General features: G+C 41.0%; 1 protein-coding gene across 1 annotated transcript in view; it reads left to right on the forward strand.

The window, feature by feature from the left end:
- Nucleotides 1-11,547: 11,547 nt before the first annotated feature.
- pde2a (phosphodiesterase 2A) overlaps nt 11,548-21,916 on the forward strand; it is a 174,345-nt gene continuing 163,976 nt past the window's right edge. Inside the window, exon 1 of the mRNA XM_086260993.1 lies at nt 11,548-11,918. Within this exon, the coding sequence (XP_086117119.1) occupies nt 11,860-11,918 (59 nt within the window). The 5' untranslated portion in view covers nt 11,548-11,859. The remainder of the gene's footprint in view (nt 11,919-21,916) is intronic.

The following is a 21,916-nucleotide window of genomic DNA, read 5'->3' on the forward strand; positions in this document are numbered from 1 at the left end:
ACATTTAATGAAAGGAAGGACTCATCATGCCAAGCCACAAAATCTTCCACAAGCTGCCAATGGCCTGTCTCGTCCCCCACAAGAAGACTAATGATCACTGTGTCATCAGCAAACTGTTTGTCAGTGAAATTACGGCGATACTCATTCGTATACAGAATGAACAGACGGGCGAGAGACAGCAACCCTGGCGAGATCCAATAGATGAGGAGAGCACATCAGAAAGTACACTGTTCACCTTCATGCGTTGTGTCTTATTAGTCAAAAAGTCTAGCCAAACCAGCCAAACCCAACTGATCAGACTAGTGAAGTGATCATAAAGCCAACAGCAAGTAAGAAGAGCTGAACTGTGTTGAATGCAGATGAAAGGTCAACAAATGATAATCTTGCATGAGTGTTGGGGCCTTTAAAATGCTTATACAAGAAATGCAGGAGTGTGACAACAGCATCCTCCACACCTCTTCCTGCCATATGCAAACTGGACGGGGTCAAGGTGATGTTCAAGCTGCATTAAAATTAATTATCTTCTCAAAGGACTTCATCACTAAAGAAGTCAGAGCCACAGGCCTAAAATTATTTAGTACCTTAGTGGAACTGCCCTGCAGCTGGGTTCCTTAGTACCACCTGAGCATCATTCAAACGCACAGCCTACCCGAGTATTATTGTTGAGTATGTCCATCCCTTTAAGACCACAGTGTGCCGATCTTCTGATGGCGGACTCCAGCAGGATAATGCTCCATGTCACGAAGCTCAGATTATCATGAAGTTGTTTTTTGAACATGACACTGAGTTCAAAATCACAGCCAGAATCTCAGTCAAACAGAGCACCTTTGGGATCCTGAGATTCACATCATGGATGTGCAGGCAACATGTCTGCAGCGTCTCTGTGATGTTATCATGTCAATGTGGGCCAAAATCTCAGTGGAATGGTCCTAGTACCATGATGAATTAAGGCAGCTCTAAAGACAAAAGTGGGTCCAACTAGATATTAGCAAGATGTAACTAATGAAGTGGTTGGCGAATTTCAGTGACAACCTAGAGGTCTGTAAAATTAAGCAAAGGAGTAACTGCTGAAAGGCTTTCAGAGGTTTGCGCCAAAACAGAGTCAATCTCTATAGACTCCCATGGTAAAATATCCAACTTCAAAGCTGAAATTAACAAGTTACCAGCCTGTTATAAAATCTGGCTTTGGTTTATACAGCTAATCTACCTCATCAAGCATTGTTAATGTGATTCTAGTGTTTTATTTGTGCACTTTACTTGTTAGCAGATCTGTGCAATGCACCCATGAAGTCTATGGATTCTACTTGCTAACCAACCACACTATAGCGTTAGCTGTTAACTTTGCATTTCACCCACGTCACATATGTATAATCACTTTGGGTCCAAAAGAACAATTGTTATTTATGTTGGTCTTTGATTAAAGTCGCACTGTAACTCTGACCCAGGGCAGCTGTATGAACTATTTACAGAGCTACATTCAAGGGCACTAAATGTGCTTTAGCCTTGAGCTAGCTTGCCCTCGATTGGATCAAAATAACACACATATGGAAGGCAAACCCGTTAAGAAAGGGTTTAATTAGTTTTGGGAAAACTCAGCTCTGGGCTGAGGATAACACTGGGTTATAACTTGCTGCAATAAAAATGCAAAAGATCAAGCGAGGATGACAGCACCCACAGGGTTTCTAGTTAGTGTCATATTTGGATAGCAGCGAGGAAAGGTGCTCGTATGGTAGGAATGGAGGACACAGAGGGAGTGAGTTATGGAGCTAGAAGCGGGAAAGAAGAGGGGAATATGCGTTACAGGAACTTAATAGCGCAAGTGCAGCAGGGATGACAGGAGGGAGTATGGAGGGGAAGAGCAAGGGGAGCACAGAGAGAGAAAGGCAGGGATTATGATAAGGAAGGATAGATTGGAGGTGTGAGAAATGTCTGAAAAGCGTGTGAAGTCAACAGGAGCTCATTTTCTTTGCTAGCAGTTGATTTATTTCCTCACATATAAAGGGCATGTCAGGTTTGTCAGAAACATCAAAGGCTACCAGAAGACGTTGTATAAAATGATTTATTTATCTTATCAGTGATACTTGGGACAGAGAAATGGTCTGGATGAACTAAAACTGTTTAGTTAATCATTATCTTTATAATGACTACTTGTAAAAGGTGAAGGTTTGCCTGTATTAAAGTTTGCAGCTCCCTTCAGATCTGCAGCGTGTTTAGCATCACTCTCAAAAAGCCATTATATGCCAAGGATGAAAAGCCAGACAGAGATCTGTAAGATAGTTAAACATTCAGCATCCATCAGGTCAGATTTTTCCTTTAGGAGTCTGCAAGAACAAAAAAAGAAACTGAAAGATAAGAGAGTGAAGCTACTTATAGGTTTGTCTAATATGTTGTGCAAGTTAGAAAGAATGATTGTATGACCTCCTTGGTTAATATTAATTATTAAATAGAGTTGTTTAAATTGGTTGTTTTCCTTACAATTACCCTGCTTTTAAGCATAGTACTCAAATTTTCAATAGGGTTGAGGTTGGAGCTTTGTGAAGACCATTCCAGAAGTTTTATGTTAGTCTTCTTTATCCATGTTAAAACCAGTTTTAATGTGTGTTTGGGATCATTGTCCTTTTGGAACTTGGTGTCCCAAGTCTAGCTGTTGGTTAGAGTTGAAGTTGAAGATTTTGGAGGTAGTCCTCCTCCTTCATTATTACATTCACTGTGTACAGTGTAGCAGTACCACTGGAGGCAAAACAGCCTCAGAACATGATGGTACCACCACCATGCTTGACAGCTGGTACATTTTTCTTAGGTTTGAAAGCCTCACCTTTACTCCTCCAAACATACCCCTTGTCATTGGGGGGCAAATAGCTCAATATCGGTCTCCTATGATCGAAAGATTTTTTTCTCCAGAAGGCACTGATTTTGTCCATGTGGGCAGCTGCAAATGTAATTCGAGCTTGAAGGGGTTGATTCTGGAGAAGAGGCTTTTTTCTTAGTCTACACTTAGTTTACTCGCTTCATTGTTGACAGTGATGCTGGTGTTCTAGCAGTTTCCAGTTCATGGCAGGCTTGAGCCTTGGTGGTTCCTGAACAACCTAACTAATTTGGTCTTATTAGAGGGTCATCCAGACTTTTGCAAAGTGGTGACACATCTGAATAACTTGTACTTATGCACAGTTCATTGAAATGATGATCTATGAATCTTCAGTTGTTTACAAATGGATCACAAAGATCATCCCAACTTGTATTAATTTCCTTTTCAGATCTTCACTGAATTCCTTGGACTTGCATTATTAATAGTACTGACTGATCCCATGAGTGCTGTCAAAAAAAGCCTTGTTATGCTAGCAAAGAGAAACAACCAGTTGTAGTCAGTCATGATGGCTAATGATGGGTTAATAGGCTTTTTCCTTGTCAGTTAAATGATGCTGTAGAACCTTCACCGCTGCTTTAATAAATCCAAACCTGTGCAACCAGCTCTTTTTTTTAAAGTCATTAAAGATGTTTGCTGTACAATCATTCCATCCTAGAAACAGAACAGTTCAAAGAAATCATTAATAGCCCAAATGATATCCATGCCCTTGATGAGCGTTTGTAAACTTCTGACCACAACTGTACATGAGGCAGGATACAAACTCGAGTTTCAACCAGCCATCCTCAAACATACGCCACATCCTGTCAGGTGTCTACTTCTGATTTTTCTGCTGAGACAGGACGGCCATTAATTGCATGACTTCAAGTTGTTGTTTGGTGGTAATAGTATATTCAGTGACTTTACCTCCCTACTCCACATGTCCTTACACTGCATCTCCTCAATGCTGAACTCACATTGTGTTGCTGCTTCTTGTTATTTGTTGCTTGTTAGTCTGGCATCATGTGAGCAGAACAAATGAGTGAAGATGTGAAAAAACAGGGAAAAAACCTGGGACAAGGTGCTGCAGCCTGTCAGGTAAGATGCCAAAATCAAATACTCACACTGTCAGTGAGATGGGGAGGGAGATGTTGGCAGATTCATCAAATATTTGTAAAGAAAGGGAAGCAAAGTCAAGCAAAAAAAACACATCCACTGCTTTGCAGCAGTCTGGCCCAGGTTTGTGTTCTGGAGCAGCTTCAGCTGAGAGAGAGTAGATAAATCTCTCAGTGTACAGGACAGTTAATAACAGGAGATATACAGGCTTCATTTTGCCAACAGCTTTCTAAACTACATCTTTTTGCCCCGTTATCTTATTTCCAACCATATTGTCACTCCATATGTGTGCTGCAGGCTCTATAGCTCAGCAGCCATGTCTGAACACACTCTATTACAGCCCCTCGGTGTACCATATCATCACAGATATCATGGCTCAACAGAGAACTGTTTACCAGTCAGACCACGGGCACAGAAAGGATCATAAATAATTAAGTGTTCAGTCGGCACTTTCAAATTCCAGGAAGCATTAATGACTGCTAGATCAGACTGCCTATAAATGTCAGTAAACACTCCAAGTTGAGGACAGTGGGTCTATTCACGTTCTGATGTAATCAACTCAAGGAGCTGATATGGGAGCAACACTCTGGGGAACCAATCAACTGAAGCGTGACATGCTTTCTTCTCGCTGCACAGCTTTGTTGAATCACAACAAGAGGATTTTAGTTTCATGGTCACTAAACTTTTAAATTGATGGCAGGGGAATTTTCTTGTCTCGCTGTTTTCTTGACCTTATCCGATTCACGGGGTTTGATTAGACCTCGCTACAGGATGCTCAAAACAGCCATCGACTGTGGTAGTGATATTGATCCCACTGAGCCATAAAGTAAAGCACATCTGACACGCTGTGTGGCCTTTTATTGCTAGATTAAAACATAATTTATTTCACTGCTTTGCACTTTCAACACATCGGACTTGGACACATGGGATGAAATGTCTCTAATTCTCATCTTATGTAACAATCAAATTAGTTTTTAATGAGGGAAAGCGTGTTTGGGGTCACATTAATGGGTTGCTTCAATCACATATTAAAGGAGTTTTAAAATGAACAGAGCCATGCTTAGCTGCTCTGCTCATCAGTCTCGCCTTATTTACAGCAGCAGCTCCACTTTGTGTGTTTGAGTGCAAACGGGAACAAACAGGAATTTCCCCCCTCATAAAAACGAGCTTCAGTGCACTTTATTGCAGAGCACCAGTTAGAGCTTCGCACCGGACACTGCTGTCACACTACAGCTGCACTATTTTTATTGTTCCTCTTTGGTGGAAACCTTTGAATTTTTCTGAGTATAAGGTCCCTTTACTATGGGATGTTGAAAGAGATTTTAGGAACTCAGAATGCATTTCACTGAAATCGAGAGTCTTCTTTGTACGGTGGCTCTGAGAGGTCAAATACACTGAGAAAACACCAGGAAATGGAAAAGAAGCATTTTAGGGGAGATAATAACATGACAGACCAGGTGTGGAAGTGACAAGTGAAAAGTAAAACGCTAATACCAAACCTATATCTACAGTGTTATACTGATTTATGCAAATAAAACACACATTACCTGCATCTGAATCCACTGCTTCTTGTCTTCTCTGTCACTACTTCTTCTGTCACATTATTGTCTCCAAGAAAAACACTCCTGTTGTACTTTTGAGATTTAATTTTTTCAATTTTTATTATTGCATTTTATTAAACGTCTGTTGTGTTTTGTGTGTTTTCGCAGCGTGTTTGTTATTTGGGGCCAGTTTAGCTTTATCTTGAATTGGATGCTTACTTCAAAGATTACCACATCTGCCTCCATCTCATCCTGTCACTAGCATCCTCCTCTGTCACACCAAACTCTGCATATCCTCCTTCATTGAATCCACAAATGATTTTTGTTGTCTTCCTCTTTTCCTCCTCTCTGACAGTTCCATACTTAAGACCCTTTCCAGATATATCCACTATTGCTCTGCACATGTCCAAACTATCTCAGCCTTGCCTTTCTAACTTTGTCTCCAAACTGCTCCACCTGAGCTGGACATCTGATGTGTTCATCTCTAATCCTGTCAATTTTGGCCACATCACCTCTAGTTGCTATCCTTTTGTTACAAATCATCCCTGACACTTGTCTCCACCCTCTCCACCCCAACTGCACTTTTCTCTTCACCTCTTCTGCAACGTCGCTTTGGATGGTTGAACCCAGGTATTTAAACTACTTGCGTTTATCTTCACTACCCCAATTCCTTGCAGCTTCACCTCTCCAAGTGTTTTCTGCCCATTCACACATGTATTCCGTCTTGCTTCTTGATGGCTTTCATTTCTCTTCTCTCCAGTGCATACCTCCACCTCTCAGACCAATCACTGATGTAATCCCATCACCACCTTGAATGCTTACTACCCCTACTGACTCATACTGCACACCTCACCCACTGTTTTGATTCTGAGCATCTCTATACTTCTCCTCCATCAACACTCTCAAAGCAGCGTCTGTAGCAATCTTTCTCAGCATGAAGCTGATTACTGACCTTTTTTAGTTTTTCCGATAATCTGGAGTAGCTGCAAAACAAGATGTGTTTATTAAGGATCTATTAACTCCTTTAACTTACTTGTTCTCTAATTTAATAGTAGTATATAGTAAAAAAAAAACAAAAAACCCTCTGTTTTGAAAAAACTACTGCGACAGCTCCCCGTCTCATGGCTTCAGCTGGACCGCAGAATTCAGCAACCTTCTGTCCGAGTGCGTCATTTCTTGGGAGGAGTCAACCAAAGCAAGGAAGGAAAGAGGAATTTGGAAAGGAAAAATCCCTTTAGAGAAACTTTGCCTACTAGCTCTGGATCTGAACCAGAGGCAGCAAGAGCTCGGTTGGATTGTGTGATGAGTGTCTGATGAGGACTGGAGGCAATCAATCAAAAGAAGAACTGACGATATTCCAGATGACATGAAGGCTGCTGTCTGCAGATATGAATACCTCCAAACTTTGGCTTTTCTTGGACATGAAAAGTTTGAAAAACCACTGCTTGATATCACAAACAAGGCTTTGGACATCGGAAAGATTTCTATGTGGATTTAAATGTACTCTAGGACTTTTGCTGCCATGTTTGGTTTGTTACTTAAGTTTGAAACATAACAGGAGTTTGTTTTGAGCTCTTGGTAAGATTTCACATCTTCCTAAAGTAAGTAAAGTAAGCTTTTATCTTCCAAAACTTCATCTTCACATTTCTACACCTGTGTTTAAATGTTAAAGACAACAACTAATAAATTACTACATGCACTGAGAGGTAAAAAAAAAACAACAACAAAAAAACAGGCCTTTGTTTGTTTGAACATTCATTGCGTCTCATTTCTTTCTCATCAGTCATTAAAAAAGCTGCAGCCTTTTGTTGAGGCTCGATGAGTAAACAATTTAAACAAAAATGACTAGCATAAATGCTTTCTCCAGCTGGTCATGAGTATCTTTTGCAGACATTTCTTTGACACAAGTCCCAGGAGGTGATGTTTTAGTGCCCGAAATGACTGATGTGGAAGCCTCAGGCACAGAAGACCTTCTGGACAAACGCACACAAATACATGTTGAGACACAGCTGAGCACCGTAAGTCTCTATGCCAAAACACCAGATGTGACATGTACACACACACACACACACACACACACAAATCCAGTGGTGGTGATAACATCAACAGTCTCCCTCATTCTGCTGCACCTCTTTTCCTTCACCCTCACCTCTGCATTATTATTTCTATCCCACCTCTCACATTTACTGTCACGATCTCTTGTTTGCTGTCTTCCTCCCCCTACACGTTCCTGTCTCACTCACTATGTCTCATGATTGACAGGTCCTGCTAGGTCTCCAGAGATGCCTCTCTTGAAATTGCAGGGCTTATCAGACACATTGCATTTTCTAAATTACACTTTCATGAAATTGCCATCCATATGGTTACAGCTATATATAAAACACCCAGCACGCCCCTGCGGGCGATTTATCCTTCCAGCTCGGGTCCTCTACCAGAGGCCTGGGAGCTTGAGGGTCCTGCGCAGTATCTTAGCTGTTCCCAGGACTGCGCTCTTCTGGACAGAGATCTCCGATGTTATTCCCGGGATCTGCTGGAGCCACTCGCCTAGTTTGGGAGTCACCGCACCTAGTGCTCCGATTACCACGGGGACCACCGTTACCTTCACCCTCCACATCCTCTCGAGCTCTTCTCTGAGCCCTTGGTATTTCTCCAGCTTCTCGTGTTCCTTCTTCCTGATATTGCTGTCATTTGGAACCGCTACATCGATCACTACGGCCGTCTTCTTCTGTTTGTCTACCACCACTATGTCCGGTTGGTTAGCCACCACCATTTTGTCCGTCTGTATCTGGAAGTCCCACAGGATCTTAGCTCGGTCATTCTCCATATATATATATATATATATATATATATATATATATATATATATATATATATATATATATATATATATATATATATATATATATATATATATATACATATATATATATATATAGTGGATAGTTTAAAAAAGGACTGTTAGATGGACAGGGATACTAGGATAAATTTGCACAGGCACAACAGATCTGATTTTTGGATCCCTTCTGGTTTTCCTCTAATACAGTGAGACAGTCTGGCTTGAATCAGATTGTATCTGTTTAGACAGTGATATGGAGATGATCCACATGTCATAAATTATAAATAAACACACTTTCTGTTGGGGTCTAAATAAAGCCAAAGCAGGTCTGTAACTACCATAGATGACAGTGAGGTCATGTCCTCATACTCTGGCTTTTGTGTTTCACATGTAAAAGATCCAATTCATCAAATGAAGAAGGATGGATATAATCAAATAAGATAATATAAACTCAAAGCGTACCACATGCATAGTCCAGAATACAGCCATAACTTAACAGCCAAATTATAAGAAATAAAACATATCCCAGTGACAGTTGTGCATGTGTCAGCATCATCAGGACCCCACTCTTCATCACAAGATGTATTATGGGATGGGGAAAAAAAGATAAATATATATATTTTTCACTTATACACAATATTTTTCTTATTCAATCTGCACTTTAATCGTTGATTTTTGTGAAGTATAGCAGATCTTAAAAAACTGAGTCACTGACATTCTCTCATTACCATTAAACTTTCCTTTCATCTCAGCATGCTTGAATCTTAGAGGTCTTGAATCTTAAGATAAACAGTGCATTAAGAAGGCTTTAAGAGCCTTTAAAATGTCCAATTTCTTTAATTTTTCAGTCTCACAGAGCTCATCTTTTCCTCGTGAATCAAGATTAATTACTTACTTTTAGTTGTTTAAAAAAAAAAAAAAATGTATTAAAAATAAATGACTGGCTGAAATATTTCATGTATGTATTCAGACCCTTCACTTACTACTTTGTTAAATTACCTTTGGCAGCAATGATAGCCTCATTGCTGCCAATGTGGTGTCCTCGAAACACAAATGGTCCCTAGGTGAATGACAAACAAGCATATGGGAATCCCGAGGACACCACAAAGGTAGGACTAAATCTAGGAACTTTTAGAAGATTGGGTTGGATGGGACACACTGATGCAGGGCCATGCTACTCATTAGGTACAGTAGGTGCACATCTGTTGGGTTCAGGTTCAGACTCCAGTTGGTCCGCTTCAGCACCTTCGCAGAGTTTAACTGAAGATCATTATCTGTTGAAATTAAACTTTTGCCCAGCTTTAGATGCTGAGCACTTTGGAAAAACAACTCTTTTATATCTTACTGCCTCTACACTTCCTCCTGTCCTGACTACACTGCCTGTTACAGAAACAAACATCCGCACAGCATGGTGCTGTTACTGCCCTATTTTACTGTACTGATGGAATTAATGAAAGATGCACAATAGCTCTTTAGGTCCTTGCACAGTGTTGGGAATTGTGATACAATACTTTAAACTTCATTTATCAGACCGAATAAAGTTGACAGTGACTCTCATAGTCATGTGCTATCTGGCAAAATCCCAGTGCAGCTGTCATGTGTCTTGAGGCTTTGCAGATGTGACTGCTTTTTGGGCATACGACAATCATGGTGATACACAGGCTTCAAAATAAAGGTTGCACTTTTTGAACACACTGGCTGTAGCAGTGAGGCACAACTTTTACTTTGAAGGTAAACAATCTCCAATTTCTTAGTTTTTACTAAATCTTGGCTTTTTGCAGACAGACATGAAAAACTACAGGCAACTGTGGCAGTCTGCTAGCAATTAAAGCAATCACTCTCACGTTTTTGGTGCAGCAGCTTCTTTGCATTTGCACCTGGCCGTTATTTACCCTCTTAATTCCTATGGAAGCAGTAAGGGTGTAACTAGTTCTTCACAAACTGCTTCTGCTTAGTTTCTTGTAAAATATATGAACTGTATATATGTCATGTGCCGTAGTTCATCTGAGGCTGTATTTACCTGTTTTTGTTATATCCTGTTATGTAAAACCTTAGAACTGACAGAAGGTGTCCTTATAGTTTTACCATAACTGTATCATTAATGGTGACCGTACTGTATTCAAGCTCAGAGGTCCTCACATTGTGCATATTTGCATACCAGTGTAGTATAACTGACAAATTATTAATATCAATAGTTACAGATTTCATTTTTTCACTGTTTTATTGTAGTAACAATGTTTGATCTAATATATGACTATACGACTATCTTTACTTATACAAACAGACTGCAGTTTTGCCAATTATATATTGAGTTCTCGTGACCAGAGCAAAAATAATAAAACAGGAGCAAACACAATCCAGATGTAAACACAGAAATAGCGCCACGCACCAAAACTCAAAGAAAGCCCTACTACTATGTAGATCGATGCTAGACCCTGTAGCTGATATGATATGAAATCCTGGTCATTCACACAGATGTTTAATTGGTCGTTCTGATCATGACGATGATGAAGATGCACATATGCAACTGAGCAAACACAGACCACAAATGTGTCAATCAGTCACGGTGTCTTCATGCTCACACAGCCTCCGGTAGAAGACCAATCAGACAAAATGATTGCAAGCACATGCGGACATGTGGTTTTAGGCGAAGGGGGCTGTATTATTATACAAACTACTTACTTCCTTTAACATATGAGGCAACAATAACTGAGCACTGAGATGTTAAACTGCTGACACCTGACACCACATTTACAGGCTTTGGACGTAAACAAACAATCCCGGTGCTCCCGTCAAGCTCCGCATCGCTCCTTCCGCGAGTGTACTGGAAGGGCCATATATGGCAGAAAAAGATCTGGACCTTGAGACCTGTCCCCTGTCACACACAGACACACGAGTGTTTTCCAATAAAACCGTGAGGTCTTCTGTTTGAGAAGTGCAGAGAAAACATTTCCAAGTGTGTCCGGAGGAGCCCGTACTCTACGAAGGACGATTTGGAGCATGAGCGCGCGCAGTGGGGACACGCCGTGAAAAGTTAAATATTCACAACAATGCAACTTTCATTTTCACGGATAAATCGCCCGGCGCTCGCGGAGGGAGCGGGCATTGCCTAAAAGGAAGGACTGTTTTTCAGCGCACGCGGACGAGTGACGTGCCTCAGCCACACGCGTCTTTCTCGTGGACGCTTCCATGTGTTAGCTCTCTCTCTCTCTCTCTCTCTCCTCTCTCTCTCTGCTCAGCTGTTATATCCCAGCTCGCCACAGCTCATATATCAGTTACCGGGTCCCGACCAATCCCCGCGCGCTGTCAGAGCTCGAAAGAGGAGGCAGCAGCGGACAGCGGAATCGCAGAGAGGCGTACCGCACTGGGGGGTGAGGAGAGAGAAGCACACACCCAGCCGTCCACCCATCCGTCGGTCCGTCCTCCTTTACCCCTCCCGGCCTAAGAGACTCGCGCACGGGCTGATCCCTGCTTCCAGCTGCAGCTGTTCGGGCAAACCGGAGAGGCGCGAGGCAGGATGCGCGATGGGACAAGCGTGCGGACACGCGCTCCTCTGCCGTAGCCAGCCGCCGTCCTCTGAGATGTAAGTGCGAGTGTTTCTGATAAGTGTTTGCATCTCGAAGCTGCCTGCCACTCTTCCGCTGTGGAAACACATGGCGTCTAGCAGCGAGCCAAATACTGAGTGGTGTGTGTGTAGTAGTAGCAGCAGTGTGAGTGCGACCTGCAGGGTGTCAATCTCCGCACTGACAGCGGCGGTAATAGACCCCACGTGAACCATGCATGCAGCTGTCAGTGCAAACCCGCACACAAAATCACCGTCACGTCACCAAAATGTTCTCTGACTGCTCCCGCAGGGAATTTGGTGACCTTATCGCCCCTTTGTATCTTCCAGGAAATCATGACATTACACTGATGGGCTACTCTTCCTCTAATATTCCTACAGGGAGAAATACACCGCCAGCCGTGATATGCCTCCTAACTGGATTCTCTCCATGAAAACTATGATATTAAAAACATATTTTAAGGGCAGACTAGATCTAGAATTAATGATAGTCTTGCCCTGTCTTTCTAATAAGGTACCCTTCGTAAATGGTTTATAAGCTGTTGCTAACAGCTTTATTAATGTTTTAGAAGTAATTTAGCCAGGTTTTAAGATGAACTAAAATAAGTGCAACTGTGGGTCGACAAGTTGGGGAAAAACTGAGTGACTGGAGCCAACCTTTGACCTGGAAAAAGGCTCTCTGGCAACTGCATAGATATCTGTTTCTGACTTTTTCTGCATGCCTTTATGTCTTGCTGACATGTTAAGCCTACTCAAAAGAAAGAATGAACACGCACACACACACACACATCTGATGCGGTTTATAACTCATCTATAAAGCTATTATCTGCCACTTTGAAATCCATTATAGAGAATGCCTTATAAGGGAAATTATGTTTGAAATCCCCCGACCTTTTTGAGATAAATTCTTCTGTTGTACAGATTTTTGTCTGCTGAAACCCTGAAATACATCATCACAGAGCTTAAACCGGGGCTCTTTTTCAGAGTTAATGTTCATTCCCGTTCCCGAGGCTGTTTTTTTTTACTTTCTAAAAAAGATAGATGTTTTTTTTTTCTTTCACAGGAAGGCAACGATGAGCCCTGGATCAAAGGAGGCTGACATGATCATTATAATAATTGGCTGCTCTATTTGATCCAATGTAGCAGCCCAGTATCGCATCCTAGTTTTGTCTGGCATACAGTGTTTGTCGTGTCAGAGGGCTGTTTATAAAACGCTGTATTAATCATTGCTTCAGCTGGATGTGTTGCTGTGCTGGAGTTCATTGTGTTGTGTGCTGTAGCTGTTTGCCCTCTGTCTGTTTGACGTGAGTCTTCACGCTGACACCTGCCTGAACACTGATGAACTTTTAAATGTCAGGGCTCAATGATTATCTAAATGTTAGTTAATAAAGCAGCGCGGTCCTCACGTAGAACCAGCTCTCTGCCGTCTGAAATTAAAGTTTACTGTGTAAGCTCACAAAGCCTGCTCTCAAATTAAAGTGACACTGCATGAGCAAACCGATCAGATAGCAAGGACTTCTCCCCAAGGAAGGCATCCGTAGCACACTGTGTGTTTTATAAAACTCCCCACCCCCCTCGCCTCCTTTGTAACTGAATAAGATCATTTGTGGATAATAACCCAGTGATGTCATTTTACAATGACTGCACATATATTAGTAAAATCTCCCTCATAGTAATTTCAGCTCTGTCTGAAAGTTGGAAAAAAAATCCTCTAATGGCTTTTATTCCCTCCTTCATTATTGGTTTAAACTCAATAAAGGAAATCACTGGAGGATAATGACTTTCATTCACCTCACCGCAGAGAAGACTAAGCTTCTTACTTTGAGCGTTTGTTGGCCATTCCTGGAAAAAAAAAAGATTATAGCCAGAAGTTTGTGGGAATAATGAATGTGCCACATGGATGTCAGTGATCTCTGATATACAATTAGATTCAGTAGCTGGTCTCACCTGCTTCCCTCACGCTCGAGCAGGTTTGACAGCGCACACCGGTGATCTGAGGGGGTCATTAAGTGTGGCACTTTGACAAAATACAGAAAAGCAGATGTCATGCCTGCACCCGTTGGGATGTGAGCCTCCTGCGACTGCGTGCTGAGATCAAATGCAGCGCTTTTGGCTGAAAATTCTGAGAGAGACATCTGCAGGCTTTTGCATTTTTGTCATTGTGATGGGTTTTCAGAGGTATGGATTCCTGGATCGTTGCTTTGAGAGGCAGTTATTCATCATCTGACACAGTGACAGCGCTCTACAGTATCAGATGCACGCTGCCACCGAATCGTTCGCCGCTCTGTGTTTAATGTTTGTGCCATGCGCCGTTACGTTACTTGAAGTGTTTTGCGGGTTCTAAACATCCTTTTAGGAAGCCACCTTCGCATTCAGTGCACTTTGCTTATTCGCTGTTATCATTTTAACAGCTGACACACATCGCCCCTGTGTGTGTGTATCTGTGCGTCAGCTGGTGTGCACGTGAATGGTATCCAGCCTGAAAAATAGTGCAGTTTGTTGGAGCGACGCCAGGCAGTCAGATTCCCCCAGCCTCCCGCTGAACACACACACTCACAGCGAAATGCACAGAAGTACACAGCAGAGGCAGACTTGTAACCTGACTCCTGATGAGTGAGCATGTGTGTGTGTGTGTGTTGGAGAGAGGGAGACAGGGAGAGGGAGAAAGGATGCTGATGTTGCACTGTGTTATCATCAGTAATGGGCTCATCAATACTAAAATATTCAGAGAGAGAGAGACAGAGAAAAGAGACAGAGCGGGAACAGGCAGATAAAGTGAAGGCAAAGAGAAAGTGGCACAAACCTTTGTGTGCACTGTTTGCTTGCTTTTGCACATGTTTGTGTGGTTTTGTGTAGCTACTAAATATGTGCGCTTCAGCAAAAAACATACAAACAAACATTTGGCTTAAAAACTCTCTATTCTGACTTTTATCCATATTTTGATTCCCTCACCCGTCTCCAGGATTTCATGCAGCAGCATTTATCCAAAAAGTACAATGTAGTCTGTGCATGAGCTGCTGATATACATTTTTATTCGCTTAACAAATGAAACCATTACCTGTGCTGCACAAAAATAATGTTATGTCCTTTAGCTAGGGTGTAAATTTAATGAGTTAAGTTTGCTTGAAATATTAAAGTGAATGAATAATTGGTTGCTCTCATTATCTGCATGAAAAAGCCTACAGTATTACGAGGGAGCTGTTAAAGCTTCGGTGCAGCGTTGAATTATGAGAGGTCAAAGGTTAGAAAGAAAGAAGAATCATGAGCAGATTGCAGGGAGTGTGTAGCACATTGCAGTTCCTACATTCATCATCACATTATTGCATATCACAGAGTTGCAATCCAAACGATTATGTGATTACTTGAATTGCATAAGTTCTTTAATTATCTGCATTATGGGTGAACAGAGAAACATCATAACAGGGGTTTTGCATATGTGATGTCACAGTAATATCCTCGACAGTGTAACCACTTTCAAATGAAGAGATGTGCACATTATTTATAATTTATTGCACCAAAGGAAACTGCGCAACAGCCGTAAAAAACTGGCATATCTATAGTTGCTAACACCACCTCACCTCTCCTGTCACCTCTAAAGGCAATCAGATCCTCAGATCCAGAGATGTTTAAACCGAGTAAGCACAGACCCCAGACACGCAGCCGAATTTTGAATCCCAACAAAAAATAGAAGCAGAGACGACCCATTTCCAATCACTGTCAGCACAACCTTTTCTGTGACGTGCCGCTAAGGCTGTTTCTGTGCTGATACAGAATTTGTTAGGATTTGTGCTTATACAATGTTGGCCGTATGCAAGGCTTAACAGCGTAGTATTTACTGCCAGCCATATGACGCTGTGTTACAGAGAAAGGCAGGAAAAAAATGTGTAATTAGTTGCTTTCCACAGGAAATACAAGAACCCCAATACTGGCTAAAAATCATTGTCTCATCATCATGAGTGGCAGGTTTTTCATAAATGTTAAGTTACATAATCTTGCATCTGCATATTTGTATAATTAACTTTGTGATTTGGGGTTTGGATCTTCAGTAAATTCAATAACTGCTAAAGTGTTTTGTTCCTAATTGCAGAGACATGTGTCAGCTTTGCACCTCTGGCCATAACAAACTCAGGCATCAAACTAGATCAACATAAACTTAATTAAAGAAGAGTTTAAACACATAAGCCCATACTGTAAGGAAACCTGTCTTAATATTGTCAAGGGGATACTCTCTGACTTGAGATTATCATTGAAATATATATCACGGGAAGCACTGCTCTCATATCTTCCCAACCCTGGTTCACTTACTGCACTTCTCTAATGATGTCGAGTTTACTGAACGTAAACTGAACCGGTTCCATTCACATTTATACACGATTTCCTCCTGTAAACACAGCTGGTTTTCATTATTAAAGCCTTTAATTTGCTAAATAGACAGAGTAAGAATTCTCTGCTCTGTGCAGCTTTCTGTTTAAAATGAGTTCCCTGCTTTGAATAAAACTGAAATGACTTTTGTAAACTGGCACAAAACAATCATAAAGACTGTAGTGCAGTTATTATCCATCTGTTCATCCACTCATTTTCTGTATGCATGGAGATGAACCCTGTCCTAACCCACATTAGATAAGAGGCTTCAAACACCTTGTTTTATCACAGATTTACACATATACAGTGGCTTGCAGAAGTATTTGGCCCCCTTGAACTTTCCCACATTTTGTCACATTACAGCCACAAACATGAATCAGTTTTATTGGAGTTCCACGTGAAAGACCAACACAAAGTGGAACACGTGAGAAGTGGAACGAAAATCATACATGATTCCAAACATTTTTTACAAATAAATAACTGAAAAGTGGGGTGTGCGTAATTAGCCCTAGAGATAAATAATAACTAATGATAATATCCTTTGTCAAAAAGGAAAGTTGTAAGCCTAACATTGAAAGTAGAGAGGGTGTCTGTCTCCAAATCCAAACTGGGAGCAGGTTTCAGAATGATTTTGAATTCAGTTCTGGATTTAACAAGGAGCCACTGAAGAAGAGTTTCACAGAAGCACGTCTATATGCCTCTGTGAAAGGGAATTTGAGCTACTTCATTATTCTGAATGGATTCAACTCAATGCCCTCAATAATCACAATAACAAGGCATGTATTTTAATTTGTGTGTGTATTTAAGCTTGAAAGAATGAGATGGGATGCATTAATTTAGTTACAAGCCATTCAACATTAATGTTAAACAGCGTAATCTGTGTAATTAGATGTCATACAACTGTCACTGTAACAGAGAGGAAGTCTATTTCATGTCAGCCAATAGAAAACCCTGCACTCCCTCACTGCCTTCACTAAGTTTTATATAAACTGATAGACCGCAAAATCGCCATTTATCGTAAAAATGGATCTGTGAATATGATTAACCAAGCGGAGCTGCTAAATGAGCCGATGTTTGTTTAGTCCTGCTAACATTTTGCAGTCAACTGAGATCAATTTATCTCAGTTTATGTTTATGTTTATTTAAAAGGGACAATGGATATTAATTAATACGAGCACTTAAATTCATCGAGTAAATATGCTAGGTTTAGCCACACAGATTCATTTTCATCTGTAGTCCTTGGCAGGTTGATGGCATATTCAATAAGTCAACAAAAACAAACATTCAGAGGCATGTGAGCATGAGTAAAATACATAAATAAACACATAATCATATACCTTTTTAAAAATCGAAGACCAAAATCACTTATAAAAACACATTAGAATCAAGGACCGTTTGAATCAGCATCCTGCAAAAGTTTCGCAGACTTTTCATGTAAATAAAGAGTGTTGCAGACATTTGAACATCATGTAGTTTAGTTAGAGTAGAGAAATAACCGTCAACTTTGCACACGCTAGTTGCATACAGAGTCATTTTGATTAGGTTTTAGGGAGTGGGCACGTAGCTGAAAGCTGAAAGTGAAAGAAAGTCATGATTTTCACTACAGTTTTGTAGCACAAAGCAGTGTGAATTAGCAATATCTTAAAAGATATGACACCCCTCTATAATTTTATTATGACTTTGCATTCATTATTATATGGACAAAGGTGGTTGAGGGTCCATTCCATGGTACGTATGAGTTTGTAGAACATTATTTATCTAGAACTTTTCTTGGTTTGTGTGTCATCATTGTTTTTTTTCTATTGTGGGGTCTGCACTGGAATAGAAAACCTTTCCATCTGGTCTCTTATGGTGACTGTTTCTTACACCTTATTAGGAGGAGTTATTTTAAAGGTGGAGGGTAGAATTTCAGCTGGGCTATGGTGTCATTTTTCCATGCCGATTAAAGCAAAAGCAGGTTGACTTTAGAGGAGGGTTTTCTGTAGGTGCATTTTGTGCCAGTTATGGAAAGAATACAGACAGGAAATGAATATAAGTCAATACAATATCATCAAGTGTGTGGTGTGTATTTGTGTGTGTGTGAGCCTGGAGGTGTCACAGGAAAATGACGCTGACAGCCCCCATGGTTCCCAGCTTTGGCTCCAGCAGCTCCTGTCAGCCTCCTTATCTCTATGTACTGTTGCCACAGACAGGTGTGTGTGTGTAGGTGTCTACGACAGCGAGTGTGTTTACAACTCTGTGTGTATACAAGTTAGAAGTGTGTGTGTGTGTGTGTGTGTGTGTGTGTGTGTGTGTGTGTGTGTGTGTATGAATGGTTACAGCTGTCTCACTGTCAGTAATCAAATGGACAACCACAACTGTGTGCATGAGTGTTTTTGTCAGCGGGTACAATCGTGGTGTGTTTGTGTGTATTTGTCCTCCCCAAGGAGATCAAGGCGGGAGGTGAGGCAGCTGTGTTTGTGGCACAGAGGTTTGGTTTAATTAGAAAACGCTATCATGTCTCCTCCGTCGTCGTGGCAAGAAGCTAAAGGAGTATTGGCAGATGGCTTTAACACTTGCAGTTTTTGTTTCAGACTTTGTGTTCCCGTGCAACACTTCAGTGCCTGAATGCACTGAGATTACTTTAGGGTATTTGAGTTTAAAGCGTAACTTATAGCCCTGCAAATGTGTCTGTCAGGTTTCTGTTCAGACAGAGAGGAGAGGAGTTTTCAACCACTACAAACGTGCTCCTGTGCAAAATCCCAACCCCGCTTTGGTGAATGTGGATGACCTATGCATGCGCATAACCAGAATAAGGACAGGAGTGACCGTAAAGTTCACAAGGAATGGGAGAGGCACAAGAAAGAACTAGTCTGAAGGCCACATGACGTTTGTAGGTCTGTAGCGATTGACTCTTTGGAAAGTTGTTGACCTCTGTGCTCTATGTGCCTCACGATTCGTCGACCCTGCGCTGGGATTTTATGTGGCCACAACTTCATGGCGGAGTGCTGCCATTCCCAATCTCTTCCACTTTGTTATAATACAGTTGACTGTAGAATATTTAGTAGCGAGGAAATTTCAACAATGGACTTGTTGCAGAGGTGGCGTCCTATCATGGAATCACACTGGAATTCAAAGAGCTGCTGAGAGCAAGCCATTCTTTCATAAATGTTTGTAGAACTAGTTTGCATGTCTTGGTGCTTGATTTGATGCACTTTTGGCCATGGAAGTGATTGGAACAGCTGAATTCAGGGATTTTGATGGATGGTGAATAGAGCAGGGCGATATGACCAAAAATATTTATCACGATATACATTTTAAAATTTGCGTTAACGATATAACTGACGATATAATTGACACTAGACAAATTACTTTACGACTCCACAACTTTATTAGTGCAAAAAACCCCATCAATGTATTTGCACTTAAACAAGCAGCTGTTTTTTAATGTGCATTAAAGTTATATAAATCAAAGGATTGATTTTAAGTGTGCCGTATTTTCCAAACAACACGGTAATAACGACGGCCTGCTAGCATGCGCTACCAAAAATAGTGCTTTGTTGTATATCTGACGGACGCAAGCTAAACCAGTTCCACACCACTGAAGTTGCAGCATTTTAACAAACCAATTCTGGTTCATCCGTTTCATTCAACGATCCACTTTCACCCTTCTCATTCTCCATCGCCGCCATGTGCGTATGTAAACATAGGCACTGCGCATGCGCGTTTTACCCATATTCTATCGCGATATTTTATTTTCCTATCATTGCCCAAAATTACACCGGTATTACCGTGAACGGTATGAAATAGCCCAGCCCTAATGGTGAATCCTTTTGGCAATGTAGTGTATTTCTGACACTGTCCCTATCAGACAGCAGATGTTCTCTGCAGGTCTCGGGACAGAGAACTGTAAACATCTACATGCTTGCTTTTGTTTTCGCTGTCACCACATCTTGACTTTTGGACAAACATGTTAGGTCGTACTCTCTGCTGTCATCAACACAACTAATTAATAGCTTATGATAAAAACATGGTCAATCGTCTAGAAGACTTCCATAGATATGGGGAATTAATTCCAAGGGGAGCTAAAGCTTTTCTGGGTTGATTGTGCAATTCCACTGCCTGAGGCAAACAGGCCCACAAACCAGTCAGCAACCCTCTGGCAACCTCCAGTTGCTCAAAAAAAACCTCTGCATTCCCTGGTTGCATAACTGGTTGCTGGAGGTTCCTGTCGTTGCCAAGTGAAATCAGTGGCTGCACCAAAAAACTCATTGTGGTTGCCTTTACATGTGACTACTGCTTGGCAAGTAGTTAGCAAATGTTTGGAGACAAGCCAGCATCTTTCATGCAAGGATTGGTTTTGTGCAGCATCATATAACTCTTTGCAACAGCAACCACTTGATGTGATTAAGGAATACACATCGGCGTCAGTGAGCGGTCTCCTGGCCTGTGTGACTGGGCCTTTCATCTCTCGTATTAACAGCCAAGTTTTTTAGGGTCTGTCTGTGATCACTTTTAAAGAATGCAGATACACTTAAAAAAGAAAAATCATAATCAGATGATAGCAAATATTTTTGACATGCGATTTCTCATTTGGTTTCCAACAGACTGTTTACCTGCATGCAACCTAGTCGAATTCATGACTCGTCGACAGGAATACTGTAGTGGACTGTAAACTAAATCCAGAAGGTTTCTTGCCCTTGCATTACAGATGCTGCATGTTGCAGATATCGTTCATAGAGATCAGTGGTGGCTGACACTTTATCTTGGTTCATCTTTTAGCTTGTCACTCTTTTGTAGTTTGAGGAAGTACAGGTTTGCTCTTTGAAGGTGTTGTTACTAGGGTTGCCAACTCCCTGAAAAATAAATAAGGGACACCTCGTGGCCAGGGCCGGGCGACCCAGTTGTCTTCACCCTTCCCAGTGTGGTGAATTTTCTAGCTCTTTTTTTGTGTGTGAAATTATTTTTTTTAACCCTTTGACTTGAATTTGATTTAAGTAGATGTGTATTCTTTGTGATATGAACACATGTGAAACAAATGATCATTTAGCCATTTATTTTTAGCTCAAAATGACAACATTAACACAGTAAAACAGGTCTCTTTCTTAAACAGAAGCCTGTCATGCTTAACTTTTGAGAATATAAGTAAATCTTTCTTTAAAAGAACTCTGTCCTGCTTAACTTAAAATAATAGAAAACAATAGAAAGAAAAATATTCTTGTAACAGTGCACATTTAGTGCATTTAGTACAATTGGCTTCAGCTGAGGTATTATTTCAGCTTTTCTAATGCTAATCAGCTGCTCCCGTTTGAAAACCCGCTTGTTCCCATGATTACGCATCTTAACTCATCATCATTATTCATCTATGTATTACTTTTATGTATTAGTCATCTATTTGTTGTAATCATCTATCCTTGCAGTTGTTTATTACACAAAATAAATTATATTATCACACTTCTGGCCACATAGCGCTGATATTCACTGCACATGCCCATATTAACTTTTTCCAGCCAGGTGTTTTCCTTTTCCCATTCTTCCCTTTCTCTGAGGGGAACAAACATTGCTGCTCTAATGCTGGGCTTACACTGTGCGGTTTTAGGCCCATTTTGAGCCGATTTTTGAGTGATCTTCATCGTGCGTCGTGTAGTATACGTGGGGTAACGAGAAGTGATTAACAC

This window comes from Aulonocara sp. 'chitande type north' Nkhata Bay, linkage group LG14 (genome assembly GCF_057382095.1).
Source record: "Aulonocara sp. 'chitande type north' Nkhata Bay isolate Kocher_YH1m ecotype deep benthic linkage group LG14, A_spYH_male_GT1.1, whole genome shotgun sequence".
NCBI lineage: Eukaryota > Metazoa > Chordata > Actinopteri > Cichliformes > Cichlidae > Aulonocara > Aulonocara sp. 'chitande type north' Nkhata Bay.